At 41.0% G+C, this 20,146-nt stretch overlaps 1 protein-coding gene across 1 annotated transcript in view; it reads right to left on the bottom strand.

Moving 5' to 3' along the window:
* Nucleotides 1–20,146, bottom strand: part of LOC122795779 (endoplasmic reticulum aminopeptidase 2-like) — a 1,481,589-nt gene that overhangs the window by 1,460,937 nt on the left and 506 nt on the right. Inside the window, exon 1 of the mRNA XM_044064110.1 lies at nucleotides 19,938–20,146. This exon is cut by the window's right edge and continues 506 nt beyond it. Coding sequence (XP_043920045.1) covers nucleotides 19,938–20,146 — 209 coding nt within the window. The remainder of the gene's footprint in view (nucleotides 1–19,937) is intronic.

Raw genomic sequence — 20,146 nt, 5'->3', positions numbered from 1 at the left:
AAGGTTTGCTCTTTGAGCCAAGCATGCCTACGTATAACAGACCCTGTAACAGCAGCTCTACATGAGGCCTCTAAAGCATCAAAACCACACTGCAAGGTATGTTTACCCACTTGCTCTGCACCATGCAACAAATCCTGCAACTCTTTCAAATCTAGTTGTTCTGGTTGTGTCATCTTGTTTTTCAGCTGAGATATCAAAAACTGTTGATACTTTAACATATGGAACTGACAATTTAATGCCCTCATGGTTAAAGTGGCCGAGGTGTACACCTTTTCCCCCCACCTTTCTAAAGCTCTGGAATCTCTCTCTGAAGGTAATGGGTTTTTAGCAGTAGAGGCCTTAATTCCCTTGGGACCCTGTGAAATAGTTTCTGGGTCAGCAGTATGGCTTTTATATAGGAACTGGTGAGAATCAGGAACCCGGTAATACCTGTCTGGTTTAACAGGAGCTGGAGGCAAAGAATCAGGATTAAGGCTGGCTTCTGTGTACACATCATCCAATATATCTAAAACAGGAGGGATAGCCAGAGGCCTATGCTGGGGGAGCAGAAGAAATTCCCTGAGCCTTTTCTTGGAATCCGAGTAATTTTGGCCTTCCCAGTGAAAGTGTTCCCTCAATGTATGCAGGGTTTCCCCAAAAAAGAAGTCCTCAGGGGGGGAGACCGAGGGAATAGCCTCCTCTGCATCAGAGTCTTCGAATGGAAAATCGGCATAATCCTGGTCCTCAGATAGTTCTGAGGTAATAGAAGCTTGATCTGAGGAAGGGTAGTCTTCTTCTAATCTGGGCCTTTTGTCAGAGGGGGGTTGAGAACCCCTGATAAGAGTAATCAAATCCTCAGCCATTTTAAGCATCTGTTTTTTAGGCATGGTGCCTTGAGAGGGGGTCTGAGGAACTTGTTTTTTGGTTTTCATGGCTGTTTTGGATTTAGTGAAGGCTTTAACAGAGAAGGAGGAAGGCCTGAAACCCCTTGAGAAATGGCAGGCCTGTCTAAATTCTGGGTTTCTCCGCCAGGAGTGGCGTCGGTATCAGTAGAAGGAATGGGGGCCGAGGAGCCTACGACCTTGGGTACTGAAGACACCGGTAATGCATTGTCATCGGTACTCAGGGGCTGTGTAGGCGCCTCGCTGAGTACCGGAGAACCGGTAGTCGGCCTTAGCGTGGTTTCAGTAGGTGGTGCGGACCTCGTATGTCGGTCCTTATCTTTACGTTTTTTGCTCAAAACTGGAGTCGGAGTATCCGACGACATAATATAATTAATTTTTTTGCCAAAAAAGTGAAGGGCGAACTTCGCCCGACGCTTAATAGTGCGTTTGTTGAATCTAGCACAAAAACGGCAGGCCGAGACGTCGTGGTCTGGGTCTAAGCAAGGTATACAGAAAGAGTGGAAATCCTTATGCGGTATTTGCTTCCCACATGAAATGCAATTATTAACTTTGTCTGACATCGGTCTGAGGCAAGAAAAGTTTCCCCAACGGGGTACTTAGCTTTCAAGAAGACTTCGGCTGAAATACTTTCGTAAATCTCAGGAGCTGGCCGACCGGCACTTGCGAACTGCTTCGGGCACCGCGCGGCAAGAAAGACTGAAGAAAATGGCGTCGGCTGCCTCTTTTATACCCCTGCCGCACTGACGTCAGGGAAGAAGCGACGACAACCGACGCCGGACCTAGACTTTGGAATTCGGCCGACCGAGGACCCACCTGACGGCAGGATAACCCATCTGTTATGACTGCAGCTGTATGCACGATGAACATCAACAGAATTCTCATCAATAACCATCTCAACATCATTATTAAAACCGCTCTGTTCAAAACTATCTTCAAAAACAGAATCTAAATCAAAAGGGCATGCTAGCTCCTGTCCCTGCCCCTCCATCCGTTCTGGTAAAAATTCCTTTCCCTCTGATTTTTTATTCTCGCCGACCTGCGGAAGGGTGGGAACTCTAAAGGGTCCGAATTGTTTTCATCAGTGATAAAAAATTCTTGATTATTATTATGGCCCTTACTACCATAACTGTTGTGTAACCATAATTATATGTACCTCTAGGTTTGGGGTACTGTAAATGGTGCTGATAGTCATAAGTGTCCCTATTAATTTTCTTCTTCTTTCTCTCCAAAATCCTATCACATTTCATATCAATCGCTTTTCTCAAATCAAAATATTTCTTATTTTCCTCAGCAACTGTAAATAACAGGTCACTGGTGATCCTGCCATTTACTAAATCAATCTGTTTCATAATGGTTTCCATTTCATCCTCGTTATTTTTAATAATAGCTCTGATTAATTCAAAACCCCAGCTATCAAATATATTAAGTAACAAGGCATGAAATGGTGTACCTTCAATAACATTATTCGGGTACTTATGTATATGTAACCCTTTCGGGACAAGTTTAGCCTGCAAACATTCTTTTAAATATATATTATCAATGTTCAAAATGTTATATTTAAAAAGCAAATCATTAAGTATAGATAAATTACTGGCGTATGTAGGAACATGTCCATCGTCTCTTGGGAAAAAGTCTCTAAACTCAATTCTCTGTTTCAACCAGTCATTTAGAGAAAGTTTATGATGTATAACATCACCTGGAATCTCTGGCGTAACATCGTCACTTCTCAATCCCTCATGGCAGTCGCCTAAATTCCCAACTTCACTTCTACTTAAAAAAATGTTTGGTATATTATCAATTCTATCCAAGGATCCCAAAGGACTAGGATGCAAATGTGACCGTACAGTATGTCTATTAGGAGCGTTTCCACTAGAATGCCTGCTTTGGACGAAAGCTCCTTGATTTCCTGGTATAGATGCACTGGCGCTGCTCTGTATGAATGAATTACACAATGGGGTGAGTAAAGCGACCAGCTGACTAAGCTGACCAATAAGTGCAGATACTTCCTTCCCCTTCAATGGATATACATCCCTCTCAGCCGGGGAACCGCTCTCCTCTACTTCCATATAGGCCCAAGTAACAACAAGACAAGGAAGAACAGTGCAAGTCCAAAACCAGTAAACGCCAAAAAGCACTGCACGAGGAGAAACAATACACCGGACAGCTCGAGATAAAATCCAATGGTTTGTTTACAAACATCACGTAAAACGGATGCAACACAACACGTTTTTCATCTAATGCACAGACTTCTTCAGACAACGAACAGTAAGATAAAGACCAATTATATAGGACAAGTAAGTAGGCAATTAATTCAAATCTTCCAATAGAAACATCTCATGAATATATATTATGTAGTGTTGTCATACCTAGTTCCCGAATCAAATATACATAGCCAACTTCCACTTTCAAAAAATAAACACATGAACTTCACTTTTATAAAAATATATAAATTCAAACTAGTTAAAAACAACTTTCAACCATTTTATATAAGTGCATATGAATGTCCATCCTCCCTGCTTATACCACCAAGCTTCGGAGCTGCTAATTTAACATAGGTCACCTGGCCAGTGTCAGAGCCTTATCCCTATATGCCATGGGCACAAGCTCAATTTATTTCTTTGCCATCATACTTTTTGGTGCGTGTGTCTATGTTTTTGCACCAAATGATTAAAGCTGCACCCTGATGTTGTATCCCTTTCACTTTTATTTAATTGCATACTCCAGTAAAATGTGGTAATACACAAACACAGTATATACATATGCACATATTCAGTTTTTACATGTACCACAAACATACACTTGTATGTGTGCTTGTCTTGTCTGTATGTGTATATGTGTGCATCAGTGCAGTTCTTGTTTTGAGCTTCTTTAGTCAGTTTTTTTTTTTGTTGAAATTCAGTGGTGTAGTTGATCGTATTATGTTATAGTCGAGATGCAGAACATCGACTACAATGTAGTTCTTTGTTTTCCCTTGCCTCATTTTTGTGTAACAATGTAGCTATATTATATTCAAGTTATGGGAGCATGTGGCCAGAGTTTTAGTTAAGTAGGGTTACAAGTGTGAATTCAAATGGTTTACATTTGTGATTTTGGTTTGTGTCTTTATTGCTGATAAAACTGTCTGACGTTTTGTGCTGTATTTGCAATAAATTATATATGCACACATACATATATGAAATATATGATGTGTATTTGTGAGCATGTATAAATATGCAGTGTGTAGTAGAAATGCAGTATTAGGACTGTGAACTATTAATATTTCAACATTATTTTTCCTAGTCAGAAAACAAAATGCAGCTCTGCGATAAGACTGGACTCTGTTGTACCTTTGAAGATGTGTTTTGTTGAGTTGCAGATTAGAAGTCTGTCATGCTTTTTTCTGGTGGCTTTGGTAAATTGCCAAAGATGCAAGGTGGAGCTAAAAAAATATATATATATAAGCAGTCCTCTGTTGTGAGTGAAGCAGAGGGTATTTTGGCTAATTTTATTTGCCACTTGACACTGTGGGAGAGCAGTCACTATACTTGTACATTACGCTAGAATATCCCCATGTTTTTACTCATCTACATTAATGAAAAGTCTAACAGAATAAATTGTTTCATGCTGAGCAAGTTATTTTCAGAAGGATAAGAGCACAGAATTTTTTTAGTATTTCTCTTGGCTTTGCATTGATCTTTGTATGCATCTGAATATATTTTTAAGGTGAAAGTTAATCAAATCAGTTTGTTTCCTCACAAAATAAGTAAATGCTGTAAAAGTCTTATAGGTTCATAGGTTCATACTAGGCTAACTGCCCTAGGGCCTATATAAGCCTAGCCAAAATGTACCCTGGCTTTCGCCACCCAAGAAAATTATTTTCCTGTTTCCCTGTTGAGCAGAGCCACAGAAGTGATCCCTAGTTGCTAGTTTTGATTCAAAACTGAAGGAAACTGGGAAGTTTGGTTTAGGTTTAGGTGATGGGGTGGAAGGTACATCTAGGCAAGTCAGGATATTGCTTGGGTGAATGTTTCATTCTGGTGCATGTACATACCAGTAAATGTTACTGAAGGCTCATTTGATCAAATATTTCATTCTGGCAGTTGTGCATGCTTCATTTCATTGAACAGGTGACTTGGGGGAATGCTTCATTTAGGTGGTTGCACATACTAGCAAATGTTAATGAAGGGTCACTTGTTGAAATGTCTTATTTTGGTGATTGTGCATACCTCAATATTTTAATGAAGGGGTGCTTGGGAGAATGTCTCAGCTGGTGCATGTGTATACCTGGACATACTAATGAAGAGGTTGCTTGGGAAAATACTTCATTGTGCATCAGGGAAGTGCTTGTGCATACATGATCAGACTGCTGAAATAAACACTGCGTAACGTAGTTCTCATGCAAAATTTAGCTCTGTCCTTCTTTATCCCTCCTAAAACTGATGACTTCTGTAGAACAGGTTATGAAACTGCCCTAAAGGACAATAATTACAGTTATAGACTTATTTTACTTCATAAAATGTTTAGTGAGTCACATTATCTTATTCAATCAATATCTTAAGTTAATAATAACAACATTTTAAAAGTGTCCTTGATTATGTTAAAATATTGGACTGGTGGATAACAGTAACAGTGCTGATAAATATATCCAAACATTCTGAATGTATATTTTGATTTACTCTTTCTTTGTACTGAACAATGTCTGAGTGGTATGAGAAGCTTAGTATTTTATTGGTGATTGTTGGCATTGCTCAACCAGATATTTGGGACCATATTTCTGCATTTTTTACTTCTATAGCTCATTGTAGCCAGAGGGATGGTTAGGTGAGATAACATGAATTACTGCTTTTTGGGCTAATTCTTACACGGATCAACCAGATAAGTTTGACATTTCTGCTTGTATTATTCTATTTCTGATTATACTCAGTAGTTGCCTGAGTGAAATAAAAATTATTACTTGCAGACTACTACCAGCATGGAGCTACCATATATTTTGGGCATACTTCCTGGCTTTGTCAGTCACGTGTCGAATTTAAGTGGGAGGAAGGGCTCAGTAATAAATAAGTGTTACACTATTTTTACTGAATTACTCAGGTCCTCTCCTAAAAGATGATAATAAGTCTGTGTTACATAACAGCTGCACAAGGTAATATAATGAACGCCTACTCTACAGGTTATGTGCAGCAGTTATCACCTCTGTCTGAGCATGCATAACTTTGCAGTAATGAAATGCAGGTCATTATCACATTAACAATAAATGCAATTTAAATATAGTACTGAGTCATTATCACTTTTCAGGTATTACTCGCAGCAGCTGTCACTGTTATTCACATAAGTAGAAGTCGTTATCACATTAATGAATGCACAAGCCAGATTTGGGTTTTGGTCTACATGGAGTCATTTCAAGCCCCCCCTCCACCACTTTCTTTATGTCATTTTTACAATTTGTTTGACATACAGTAAAGTCCCATTTGTGGTTATATGCTTCATATTTTTGTGAACTACTGCAATTGAACATCGTATCGCAGTAATTTCCTGTATCACACAGTCACTATATTACATTACGTCCGTCCTTGATCCCTTACGTCCATTGCTGAATAGACACATGTAAAGTGAAAAAGTAGAGGTAAGGCAGACTGCTGACACTGAAGGAGGTCATGAGACAGCAGTGGTATTAGCAGTGTGAGTAGGTAGCCAGCACAGGTATCGGACACATCAGATGCCCTCAAGTGCCACTGAAGTCCCATGCCTGCCCTGGGTTCATTAGTGGAGTGGCGGTCCTTACCCCAGCTTTTTCTCTTTACATGTGCCCCCTTGTCAGTGTCCACCCATGTAGTATTTCAGCTAAGGTAATCTTCTGATGTTCTCAGTCATTGTATGTAATTTGGTGTTTTCACAGGTAGAAGGTATGTACCTCTGTATCGTCATCATCAGTTATGTACCTAATGCAAAGAATACTGCCCCTGTGGATAGGAGTGAAGATTTGGATGGGCTAACCAGGTAATGCATAGGATATATATATATATGTAGTCTTCCAATACATCTGTCAAACATCAGTAGTAATCTGTTTGCATTTTCTTTCCTCTGCAGGTTTGTCCACCAGGAGAATGACAAGTCAGAGTGTGGGTATGTGGCCATTCTGACATTCACTGGGCTGCCAGCTGTGCCTCCGAAACTGAAAACCGGTACAACTTGAGCTTCCCCACATCCAGTGTGAAGGTATACTGGATTACAAGAAGAGGTATGCATTAGAGCGGAGTACTGCAGTTGTTGGAAGAGAGGTGTTCCATCTACCCTGAGCCCAACATTCTTGTGCTGCACATTGGGGGGAATGATGTCATCAGTCAACCACTCGGAAGGCTATGGTTTCAAATCACAGCAATTTTTGAACACCTGCAGTCGTGGTGGCCACGTTGTCATTTTGTGTGGTCTGATATAATTCCTCGACAGATATGGAAAACAGCAAACAGTCAACGGGCAGCTCACAAAGCCAGACGTTTACAGAATGGGTTCATGCGTGGCTTGATGCACAGGGTCAGTGGATCTGCAATCTGCCATGACAGCATCACCACGGAAGATGTTCACCTGTTCAGAAGGGTTGGCATTCACCTAACTGAAGAGGGCATTGCATTGTTCTTGACTGACCTCCGCAATGGAGTGAGGACAGCAATGCAGGACTGATAACATGTAGCTTGTGAGAAGAATGGAAAACACCCATGACCAAGTAAGACCAGTATAGTAAGTAAAACTCTTATTATGGAATGTGTTGTGTAAAATATATTTTTCTGAGCTTGGCAAATAACTGTGTTAAGGAGCTGGTGAGGATTCTGAGAAACAACAACTATTTCAGGAGACTGCTACCACATACAATCTAATATGTCAGTGGCCATCCTGCAATACTTCTTTTTTAAGTCTACTTTTATCAGGCATGTGTAGAGTTTAGATGACAGGAAGGGCTTACTAATACAGAACTTGATCCCTTAGGTCCACTGCTGAATGGACACATGTAAAGAGAAAAGGCATAGGTAAGGCAGACTGCTGACATTGAATGAGGTCATGAGACTGCAGTGGTATCAGCTGTCTGAGTGGGTAGCCAGCACAACTATTGGACAGATCATATGGCCTTGCCTGCCGCTGAACTCCTGGCCTGTGCTGGGTTCATTAGTGGAGTGGCGGTCCTTACCTTGCTTTTTCTCTTTACATGTATCCATTCAGCAATATGTTGGCTATACCAAGAATGTGTATATTTACAATCATATGTGTCTACATGGTAAAACAACTGGTTCTGAATGCTGTACACATGCACAGATATCAGTTTTGTTAGGACTCAGGTTATGGAAATTATGATTTTTTTTCATATTTTGGTAAATAACTTTGCAAGGGAGCATCTGAATGTGGTAAGTAATACCTCATTTTGAAGACAGTATTGATAGTTCCAACATGGTAAAAGAACCGCCCCATATGTTGTACACATGTACAGATATCAAAGTTGGTTTCGGACTTGGGTTATGGAAATTATGATTTTTTTCATATTTTGGTAAATAACTTTGCAAGGGAGCATGCCAATGTGCCAAGTAATACCCAATTTTGAAGACAGTATTGATAGTTCCACACTGTAAAGTATGTTATACAGATGTACAGATAAAGTTTGTTTTGGACTTAGGTTATGGAAATTATGTTTTTTTTTTATATTTTGGTAAATAACTTTAGAAGGGAGCATCTGAATGTGCTAAGTAATACCTCAACTAGAAGACAGTATTGACAGTTCCAACATGGTAAAAGAACTGTGCCTGTACATTGTACACATTACAAATATCAAATTTTGTTTTGGACTTAGGTTATGGAAATTGTGATTTTATTTCATATTTTGGTAAATAACTTCACAAGGGAGAATCTGAATGTGCCAAGTAATACCTCATTTTGAAGACAGTATCGCTGGCTCCAACATGGTAAAAGAATTGTGCCAGTATATTGTACACATGTGCAGATATCAAAGTTTGTTTTTGAGTTAGGTTATGGAAATTATGATTGTTTTTCATATTTTGGTAAATAACTTTGCAAGGGAGCATGTCAGTGTGCCAAGTAATACCTCATTTTGAAGACAGTGTTACTGCTTACAACATGGTAAAAGAACTGTGTGCACTGTATATTTGTACAGATATCACAGTTTGTTTAGTCTTGTATGATTATGAAAATTATACATTTCAATACTTCTCATTATTATGCCCACATCTTTGCAAGGGAGCATGGTGATCACACAAATGATGCATCATTTTGAAGCCGACATTGAGACGCACAACGTCTACACTGATATGTAGGCTCTGTCTGTTACAGGTGATGAGATATTCTGCATGAGATATTATGCTTCGTTTATTTATCAATTAAGAGAAATATTATAGTAATCATATTTCTGTGAATATCTCCATAAAGGAGCATCACACAGTAATGGTTAAGGTATCATTTTAAAGCTGACATCCATACTAACAGATTAAATACAAAGTGTATGGGTCTACATGGTACATTGACCAAGATATTGTGCTTTGCTTTTCCAAAAAGGAAAAAATATGCACAATATCAACATTCCTTGCCAAATATTTAATAATGACTTTGATATGCACTATCAACATTTACACTGTTGGAAAAGGCAGTGTCTGCTGCACAACTTTCGCATTTACATTTTTAGTCTAGCTCTTATAGTTAAAGAGTTATGAACATTTGTTTTCGGTTCTTGGAATTCATAAATTCCAATGCCCTGGATCAACTAATCCATAGTCCCACCAGGGGCTCCAATATCCTAGACCTGGTCATTATCAACATGGGAAATCAATGCTCCACACCTATTGGTTACCCCCTTGTTGGTCAGGTCAGACCATAAGCTAATCACCCTTAACATCCACATCCCATCCCCACCCCCCAGTAAGGAAACCTCCATAAAAAACCTCTCCAAAGCCAACTTCATGCTACTCAAGTCAGAAGTTACAAACTTCATGACACCCATGCAGACGGGAACTGAAAGTCTGACTGCTGAGTCCTACACTAAGGCAATGTACAAGCACATCCACTCATGCATGAATCGTGCCATCCCAAATAGAACCAAGATGCTCTCCTCCAAAAAAAAGGAAGCCAATCTGGTGGTCCCCTGCCATAAACAAACTTTACAACAAAAGGAAGAAACTGTTGCAGAAAAGTGGAAAATCCCTTACCAGCCTCATTAAGAAGCTGAGATCCCTCATAAAATCCTCCAAAGCTAATTCCAAAGACAACCACAAGGCATTCTATGACTATGTCTCAAATCTAAATGGCAATACTCAGATCTGCTCTGAGCTACAAGAGAATGGCATTAAATATACTGAATCCACGGATATTGCCAATATCCTGGCAGATCGATTCAGTGCCAACTTCACTCCCCTCTCACCCCTAAATGGCCCATCTCAATACTGGAAGATTGCCAAATTCCAGTAATAATGGCCACACAGGTAAAAAACACACTCTCCAAAGCTAAGAATACAGCATCCATGGGACCAGATGACATCCCAGGCTGTGTACTACATGAACTACAAAATGAACTGGCACCTCACCTAAGTGTCATGTTTAATCATACCCTCACCTCAGGCTTCATGCCCACTGAGTGGCGCACAGCTACAGTTATCCCACTCCACAAGGGGGGATCCACCTTGGATCCCAGGAACTACTGCCCCATTAGTCTGACGAGCCTGATCTGCAAGGCCATGGAACGTATTATCATGGAACTTATAAACAAAGTCATTGGCAACCTTAAAACACTGGACCCCTCCCAGCTTGGGTTCTTGAAGGGCCGACCTGGTCTCCTGAACATGACTGGCTTCTTCGAATCAGTCTCCAGAGCCATGGACGAGGGTAAGGCAGTCCACACAGCCTATCTGGACCTCGCCAAGGCCTTTGACACCATCCCCCACTCTGGAATCATAGATAAACTTACTAAGCTGGGCATTAATCCCTACATCACTCGATGAGTTGCCAACTGGCTTATTGACAGAACCCACACTGTAAAAGTAGCTGACTCCATATCCAGCTCCAGACAAGTGATAAGTGCAGTACCTCAGGGTTCAGTCTTGGGACCTCTCTTGTTTGGCATCTACTTCTCTGAAGTACAGGCCAACACTAAGGGACTCTGGCTAACAAAGTTCGCAGATGACTGCAAACTGGGAGCCATTATTAAATCCCCAAATTATGTGGATACTCTACAAAAGGGCCTTACAGAAACAGATGCTTGGTGCCAGAGCTATGTGCTCAAGCTCAATGCCAAGAAATGTATAGTTATCCCCTTTGGGAAAAAAACATGTACCCGTGAATTACCACATAGGTGGCAGTACACTAAACACCGAAAGTGTGATAAGAGACTTAGGGACACAGGTGGACAGTGGTCTTGCCTTCAATAACCACATCACCACAACAGTCAGGAAATCCTTCTATGTGGCACACCTCATCATTAAGGGCTTTTCATCCAGAAAAAAGGAGGTCATTGTCCCACTGTACTCATCCCTCATTAGACTCATTATAGAATACAACGCCCCATTTGGTATGTACCTCTCAAGACATCTGCAACAACTGGAAAGGCCGCAGAAATACCTCACTAAAAGAATCACAGGCCTAAAGCAGATGCCTTATGCTGACCGCCTTAAAAAACTCCAGCTATACTCTGTTGCATATTGTCTACTCTGAGGCGATCTCTGCTTAACATACAAGGCCATGTCAAACCCAGAGCTGTTGGACATGCTACACTTAAAGAAATCCCTCAGAGCCACACGCTCCAGGGATCTAAACCTTGTCATCACAATAAACAAAACATGCTGGAGGGATAGGTTCCTGACCCAGAGACTCCCCAGACACTGGAATAGACTGCCTATACATGTCAAGCAGAGCACCTCTTTGGCCCTCTTCAAAAGGAACCTTGATGACTGGATGGGAGAAAGGAAATTCAAGTCAGTCGCCCTGCTACACAGGGGTCCAGGGAAATAAATAGTGTGGGGAGAAATAGCCAGGGAATTGTTATGGCTAGGCTTGTATAGGCCCTAGGGCTGATAGCCTAGTACCAACCTATGAACCTGTATGGTATTACAAATGGATTTTCTGAAAATGAGCTCAGGCTGCACTGTTGTTCCTATGGTGGAATTAAGCAGGCAGCTTTTTCTGAGCTGCTCCGGAGTGAATGAGTTAACAACACCAAGGACTTTCTAAAATGTCCATGTGCTATAGGTAATGATAACATGTTACCTGGACGTGAATTTGAAAAAGTACCTGGTGTATGGTAAATATGTGTCAGCAATGTACAGGAAACCTACCTATTCCAATTCTTTCTTACATTTTGAGAACTCCCATCCTTTAACACAGAAAAAGTGGTTGTTAAAGGACAGTTTGTGAGGGCTGCAAGGATTGTATCTAATTTCAGAGCTTTTATAACAGAGTGTAATTTACTGGAATAAATGTTTATCAAGAGGGAATATCCCATAACATTTGAACATGAGATTAGAGGTGAGGTGGTGACTAAGAGAAGATTGGGCATCTACTCCCCTATTTTGGGAGGTGGTGATAGCCCCCCATATCTGGTGGTGGGGAGGTGGATCTTGTTAAAAGTGTAAGGTTGGCAAATGATAGAGAAAAAAACAACTTTAGATTATCTTTTATTACTAAGTTTACAGTTGATTACCAAAAGGTTCAGGAAATTATTTTTAAAAATTGGTATGTGTTGGTTGAGGATGGAGGTATTAGATCTAAAATAAGTAGTAAACCCACCATAGTATGGAAAAGAGGCTTGAATTTAAAGAATTTGGTAGACAGTCCCCTTAGAAAACAAGAATCTACTAAAGTCCCACACATGAATAAATGTGGGTTCTGCCAATTTTGCATGTACATCAATGTGGGGTAAATGTTTGATATTAATGGCTATATTTTGAAAATGAGGGGTAATTTCAGCTGTAACAGTACCGGTGTAGTCTATGGGGCTTTATGTCAGGTGTGCCCAGCTTTTTACTTAGGTAAAACTGAGCAGAAATTAAAGAACCGAATTTATGAGCACAATTATGATAATAGAGGAAAGAAAACTAATAATGCTCTTTATAGGCATATACTTGAATTTCCTGGACATAATTTTAAATTTATTGTCATTGAACAGGTAAAAAACAAGGAGACAGGTGGTCCATGGCAGTTGACATTGGAAAGTAGGGAATTATATTGGATTTTATGTCTGGAGTTGTTGGTTACCCAGCATTAAATGAAATGGTGTCTATTGGTTGTGTTTTAAAACTGAGGGCACAGTGTAGGTAATTGCCTACATTTAATACTTATGGTGTGGGGATTTATATGGAATGGTTATTTATTATCATATTTGTCATTGTTATTGGTTTCCTCAATGTTACTAATAAACTACCACCTCTTTCTATCTTAACCAAGAAATTAACTTTTACCAATGAAAATATCCTCTATCCTTGTATAAACCAATTTGTATAAAGTCTGTTTTCTATTACTATTGTTATAAAACTGTTGTTTTGTCTTGGAGCTTTTCTCCCCGGGCCTCTGCTGAAAATGGATATAACGCCAGTCGGATCATCCCGGTCAACAAATGTAAAATAAATAAAATAAAATAAAAAATAAAATATTATCATCTATATTTTTGGTTTTTATTCATCGTGTGCTGTATTTTATATGTTTTTATTTCTCATATTATACAGACGTATTGTTTATATGTATATAAAAATAGTTTTACTGGGAAAGAAATTGAAAAAAGTCAATATCATTTTGGTAGGGACAAGTGTGTTTTTATCTCTTTAAATGTTTGTTTTGTGGGTCAGGTGATTGCATTAGTTTTTAAATGTGGTTGCTTCATTTTGGAAATCATCTGATGGAAGTCTTGTATCTGACTTGACGAAAGCGCTTATATAATAAAATTCGTGGGGACCAGTTCCAGGCATCCGTGTCTCTGTTTTTGTGGTTACAGTGTTTGTGGACTGTCATTTTCATTCTCTGTAATTTGAACCACCCAACACTCTGACATTACGGACTCCCATGCTGCTGGGTGTAGCGAAAAGTGACCCCTACTGCCTCCAAAGATGAGCAGTCAGCCAGCCCCTCAGGGCTGCTGCGCGGGTCTGTCCAAGAAAGGTTCTTAAGACCCGAAGTTTCTTAGACCCCCTCTGCCTCTTGGATGGCATGTGGCATAACCCCCTCTGCCTCTGGAGGAAGGCGAGTCCTGAGTGCCCCGGGAGGACTGAGACCTGCGGAATCACATCTTCTTTGTCCCTCGCTGATTCCTTGAAAAGTATCTTTGAGAGGCAGAGAAGCAGATCCCAATGGCAGACATTGTCTTCCCATCCTTCTCACTCTGGACCAATGTGTCATGAACTGTTTTCCCAAACAGGGAAGAACCATCATAAGGGGCATTTGCAAATGACGCCTTGAAGGGTCCCGTGAACTGACACAGCCTCATGGTAATGCCGGAACCGGCTGCCCAGGGTGCTCCCTTCATAGCATGGGAGAGCAGACGCATGGATTTGTTTTGTGTTTGCTACTGCTTTGAGAATGGCCATCAGTGTGGAGAACACCTTCTTGCCCTCCTCCAGCATGAACTCTGGGGGCAACTCAGCTACCTCCTTGGCTAGGTCTCGCTGCAGTTTAATGACATGTGTCATGTAGTTCAGCTACCTTATGGTAAAGGTTGCTGAAGCGTACACCCGCTTCCCTCGACAGTCCATGGTCCTCGACTCTCAGTCAGGATGATGGATCGTAGAGCACCCCTGCGCAAGCTATTTTTTCATGGTGGCAGCCACCACCATAGCATCTACAGGGGACCCCTTGCTCCACCTAGTCCTGTCTGGTGGGGGGGCTTAGAACTTTATCTGGGCACCTAGTGATGGGCTCCACAGTGTCCGGTTCCTTCCACGCCCGAGATGTTATGAGGTCCACAAGCGGATCCGCAGAAGGGGACACCCAGGAACTAGATGGGCCTGTGTCGAATGCCTCTAGGAACACTGACTCATCCAGGGTTGTTTTTTGAGTAGACCACGCCCCCTCTGACGAAGAAGTTCCATGATATCTCCAAAGAAGGCATCCTTGGGGGGGGGTCATTGGGGGAACCTTCCCCTTCCTCCAAGTCAGTGTCTTCGTTCAAGGGCTCTGGAGAGTAGTCCAATTGCCTCCTTTTGCACGTCCATTTACGAGGAACCTCCTCAGTGGGTATCTCTGGGGGGAACTCGCAAACCTCTTGTTGTTCCCACATGGGGGCTTCCTGAGGCAAAACCTGCACAGGCAGTCCCCGAGACAGCAGGACGGTCGGGGCCATACTCAAAACAGAGGGACTTCGAGGCAGAGTCCAAAGACGAGATGGTAAAGGGCCTCGACGAACTCAAGAGAACCCTCTCCACCACATCAAAAGCCGTAGGGGAGCGGGCATCCTGAGAAACTACCATAGGAGCCGTTCCCCTTGGATCTGATGGGAGAGTCAGAGCCGAGACTACAGATGCCAAAATCTCAAGGGGAAGACTGTGCTCCGACAAACTCGGAGCCGAAAGAACCCCCTCGGATCAGACACCAAGGCTACAGTTCCGAGAGCTCGGATCTGACCTGGTCAGCTCAGACACACTCAAGGCAATGGCCGGAGAAGAGGTACAGGGTACCATCGGTGCCAACCCCCCGATCCCGACAGTCCTTGTATCCAAAGACTCCGAAACCAAAGAACGGATCGGAGAAGAAGATATTGGAGTGAAAAAGGTCTGTGAGCTCCCCGCTCTGGAGGGAGAGGGGCCCAGCAAGACTCCCATCTGGATATGGGTGCAGATGAACTTCCGCATCATCCTGTCCATCTCTGCCTCCCTAAGACTACGGGTAGACAGGGAGGAAGCCACCAACACCGACTGGGAGTGCCGATGAGGGGACATCCTTAGAGAACACCAAGACACCTCCAGCTCAGGGGAGAAACTGGGAGAGTGGAGCCAGGGGGAACTGAGCCTGGTGGGAGTTTTGGACTTGGGTGGAGGCTCCACCGAAGCCGAATGGTCCAAAGACCGTTTATGCGGTCTCTCTTTCTTATGGTACCTCCCTCTCTTTCCCCAGACCTCTTGGTGGGAGTTTGAGTCCCAGAGATCTGGGGAGGAGAAGAGGCAGAAGCGTCAGTCGAAAAGGCTGAAGCCGGGGTTGTGGGGACAGCCATCCCCGATGAAGGAAGGAAGCCCTTCAAAATGAGCTTATCCCTCCTGTCCTTAAGGGCCAGCAGGTTGAAGCCCACGTAAATAGGACAGGGTGTAAGCAGATGGGCTACGCCCAAGCACACTACACACAGAGTATGGCCATTAGCTGGAGAGAGCTTATGGCCAAACTCTGTGCACTTCCTAAAATCTAGTTTAGGGGGAATATCTGCCATACTCCTTACCTAGAAGGAAAAACACAGGCACGCACACACTCACTCACAAAGAAGATAGGAGTGGGAAGGCCAAAAAGGGGGAAACTACAAAAACAAAACTTTTTTTTTTGTTAAACCAACACCAAAGCAGGTAGAGGAGGTGAGGGAATACAAAGTACAGAAAAAGGAGAAGAACTCTCAAAATGCAATCACTTACCACAAAAAAACGCTCTGAGCTTGAGACCACAATGCTTAGCTATTCAACGGCAAACGAGATCTGAAGAGAGGAAGGAGACAGGGGACATTATGGTTAAGGGGAAGAGCTTGGAGCTCAGATCAGGTGCTGGTTATGCGGCCATGTTGGATCAGATTCAGATCCACAGACCCACAGGTTGAAGATCAAATGAAGTCAACTACTTCAGATGTCTAATTAATCACAGAAGGTTAAAAATGATTGAGAAGAGAGATTGGATGAGCAATTTACAAGAGAACAATGAGAGAGACATATGTATGGCTCCCACGTATGCAAGAAAGTCCAGAAGGTCTTCGAATTTTTACTTTGAAGTGTTTGCATAAGTATTTTATACCCCAAACAGACTTATTTATTTATTGAATGATTGATTAATTGCATTTGTTTGCCAGGAAGGTCCACTGGGCCTAGGTGAGCTGACTTTCAGTGGAGGCCCGGGGAGGAAAGCTCCACATACAAATTACAAGTTGATACACATACAACAGAAATACACAAATACAAATACAATTACATAAAGAGCTATCAGGCAATACAGTAACAATCATGGACATAACCTTAAAGGAGGGCTGATTTGGGAAACAAATACATATCAGAGTTAAGAGGTATTAAAGCAGTAACCAGTTTGGATATGAGTGGAAAGGTTAATATCAGAGTTGACAGGTATAAAGCAGTAAGCAGCTTGGGTACGAGTGGAAAAGTTCAGGTTGTATATGTACATAATTAAGTCATTTATGCTATGTACATATTTAGCAAAAGGTAAGGACTATATGCAAAGAGTAAGCTGGATAAGATTTTAAAGACTACTGAGGGTGTAGACAAAAGAGATGACAGTCAGTAAGTAGTTAACTGACTAGCAGTAGGGGCATGAGAAAGAGAATGTTGTCCAGGAAGAATAACTGCAGCAATGGTTAGCAGTGGTGAGGGATAGAGAGAAAGGTGGTGTAGATGGATAGGGTAAGGTAACTAGGTAAGGCAAGAGGTGTTTGGATAAATAGAGAGGGTAGATGGAGCACCAGCAGGCCAGAAAGAAGTGAGTTAAAGTGGGAGTAGCAGTGTTTAGAGAGAGTTATTTTGGCATGAGCATAGCCAGCCAGAGGAGAGATGTTGTCTACGAGACTTCTTAAAGAGCGCAGGGTAACTCATGGAGGTAACTGTAGATGGGAGGATGAAAGAATTCTTATTCAAGTAGATGGCAAATGTTGGAGGTGTGATGGGGAAGTAACTGGGAGGATATATTTTGGGAGTGTAATATGTCGGCAGATTTAAAAAATTCCATACAGAGTACTCTTGTCAGAAATACTGGGTGAGCAAATGAGTTTAACTAAGGAAATGATTACTTTGAACTGGGGCAAAGAATTTGAATTGCCTAGACATATAAGGCCTTGTTAAATTTACTTCTGGTGGCAGCCAAAACAGCAATTACTAGAAAATAGAAATCAGAGTCTAAAACAACTGTATTTGAAGTGCTGAATATTTTAACAGAGATAAACAATTTGGGAATAGGATCTTTAGAAAAGGGAAGGAGCAAATGACATAGAAATAAATGGAAATTGTGGGAACAATACATGCAGAATAATGTTCAAGTGGAAAAGAGAAGTTTGAGGGAAAGCCAGCAATTGAGCAATTTATGTAATGCTGGACTGATGATAGTTATAAAAAGAACATATGTAATGTATGTAACTGGAAACATGGTAATATGGTTTGTTTCTTTTATATTAATGTATACTTACCAATATCTTAAGTGATAATTTAATTAAGGTGTTAAAAAAGCAAACAACTGGGGGGAAAAATGAACAGCTGTAATCAACACCAGGAACACTAGCTATGTTTACTAATGAATTTACACGTGCAAGGACAGTCCAATAATCATAAACACAGTAATGAGTTACTTTATATTGGTTATAACTGACTTTTAAAAGTAAAATAGAAGCTGTTTCCATAATATATGACCTGCTTTAGATGCTGGAATAACAGATGCCAGCTGATTCGATTTTTGATTACGCCTGAGTGGGAGGGGGCTTATGATTCTATAATGACAGGGCTAGACGAAGGAATGTTTAATCATAAGTTAGTAATTTTTCACCCTTAAGTGTAATAAAATATGAAAGTGTAAGAGAAAAGGAAACAAGAAAGAAAATAAATGTAAATGAAACTTGACAACTAAACATTTTATCAACATCCTACCAACTTAGAAAGGGATACATTTGTTTGTTTGTTTTATTTTCTTGACAGTCCTTCATATACTGGCAATTCTGTATTATATGCTTTTATGCTCCTTTTGCAATGATTCCATCAGCTTCCAGAAAAGAATTCCAGAAGGCCTTGAAGTCTTCTGAAACTGCAGCTTTTCTCCTAACTTTTGGAGGCCAAGAAATATTCTTTTCAGTGAATTCAAGGTCTGTGCCCCACATCTAAGAGTTTTCACTTCTGTCACTTCTACTTTTTAAAAGCAAAATAAAAAAATATATATTAAATATGTTTGTATATCAGTATGTACGTGTGTGTGAGTGTATACACAGAGAGAGTGTGAATGAACAAACCAACCTGCTACTAGTTAAACTACAGCACTGAAACATTCCTGGAACCTAAAGAATCAGTTCTGGTGCAGGGGTTGCCCTAGATAATGATATTTTTTCTACCCCTTCCTTTGAATGATAACAGAAGGTCTGGTCTAGCCATGCTCAATTGGGACTACTTTTGTCTGAACCTAAGAAAGAGCCATCTATACCCACATAATCTAAACTATGTATCATCAATATTTTTAGTCAAAGGGAAAATGAGCTGGTACATCCCAACCTGAACATCCTCTCTGTCTCTTTCCGTCTTCTATATAGTTACTAGCATACAGCTGTTGATGCATCATAACAACTCAAGCAAATCAAAAATGCATTGATAAATTAAACATGCATTAAATTAAATTCTAGCATTAAATCATTTAAATCAGAGCAGCTGAATGATGCTGCTGGTATAGAAAAGGTTCCAACTTCCAGTGGCTAAACAGTGAAATGCACATTCATTCGCTCAGAAAGAGAAAGCATGGTATACTAGGCTGATTTAAACAGATGGCCACATGTACTTCAAAAAAAAAAACATGCATACAGTGATTTGACTGGCTTTATTTGTTTATATTTGTTTATTGCGTACTGCACTGATCAATACTGATCATTTCAGGATCAGCTCAGATGAAATACAACACAATTCACAAATAAAAAAAAAATACAGAAATGTAAAAGCAATAATAGAGACGTTCAGATTAGTTACACAGAAAAAAATGTATATATACATTATAGTCAACAAGCACAGTTCAATGTATAATCGAGCAGAGTGTCAGCCCTTAAAGAGTTCTCTCTACCAGTGGGTTCTAGCACCTCTAGAATAGAAACTACAGAAAAGCAAGACCATTACTGTCTGAAACAGATATATAGAAGATACGTTTAAAATAGCAACAGTTTCGTACCTGACTTCCCCGTCCTTGGTTTTGTAAGTGCTTTTATAGAACCCAGAAAAGCCTTCAGCCAACACAGAAGAGAAATTGATCTGAATGGAATACACCATGCCAGGAAGGAGTGGTTCAGGGCTCTGTAGTGCAAGCTGATCATGCTCAGGGTATTCTAAAATGTGGAGCACTTTTCCAGAAAGGATACTGCCAGCATTTTCTCCGAGTAG

This window comes from Protopterus annectens, chromosome 2.part2 (assembly GCF_019279795.1).
Source record: "Protopterus annectens isolate FY-2018-M chromosome 2.part2, PAN1.0, whole genome shotgun sequence".
Taxonomy (NCBI): Eukaryota; Metazoa; Chordata; order Ceratodontiformes; family Protopteridae; genus Protopterus; species Protopterus annectens.
The sequence above is the reverse complement of the archived record's forward strand: the minus strand, read 5'-3'. Positions and strand labels throughout refer to the sequence as shown.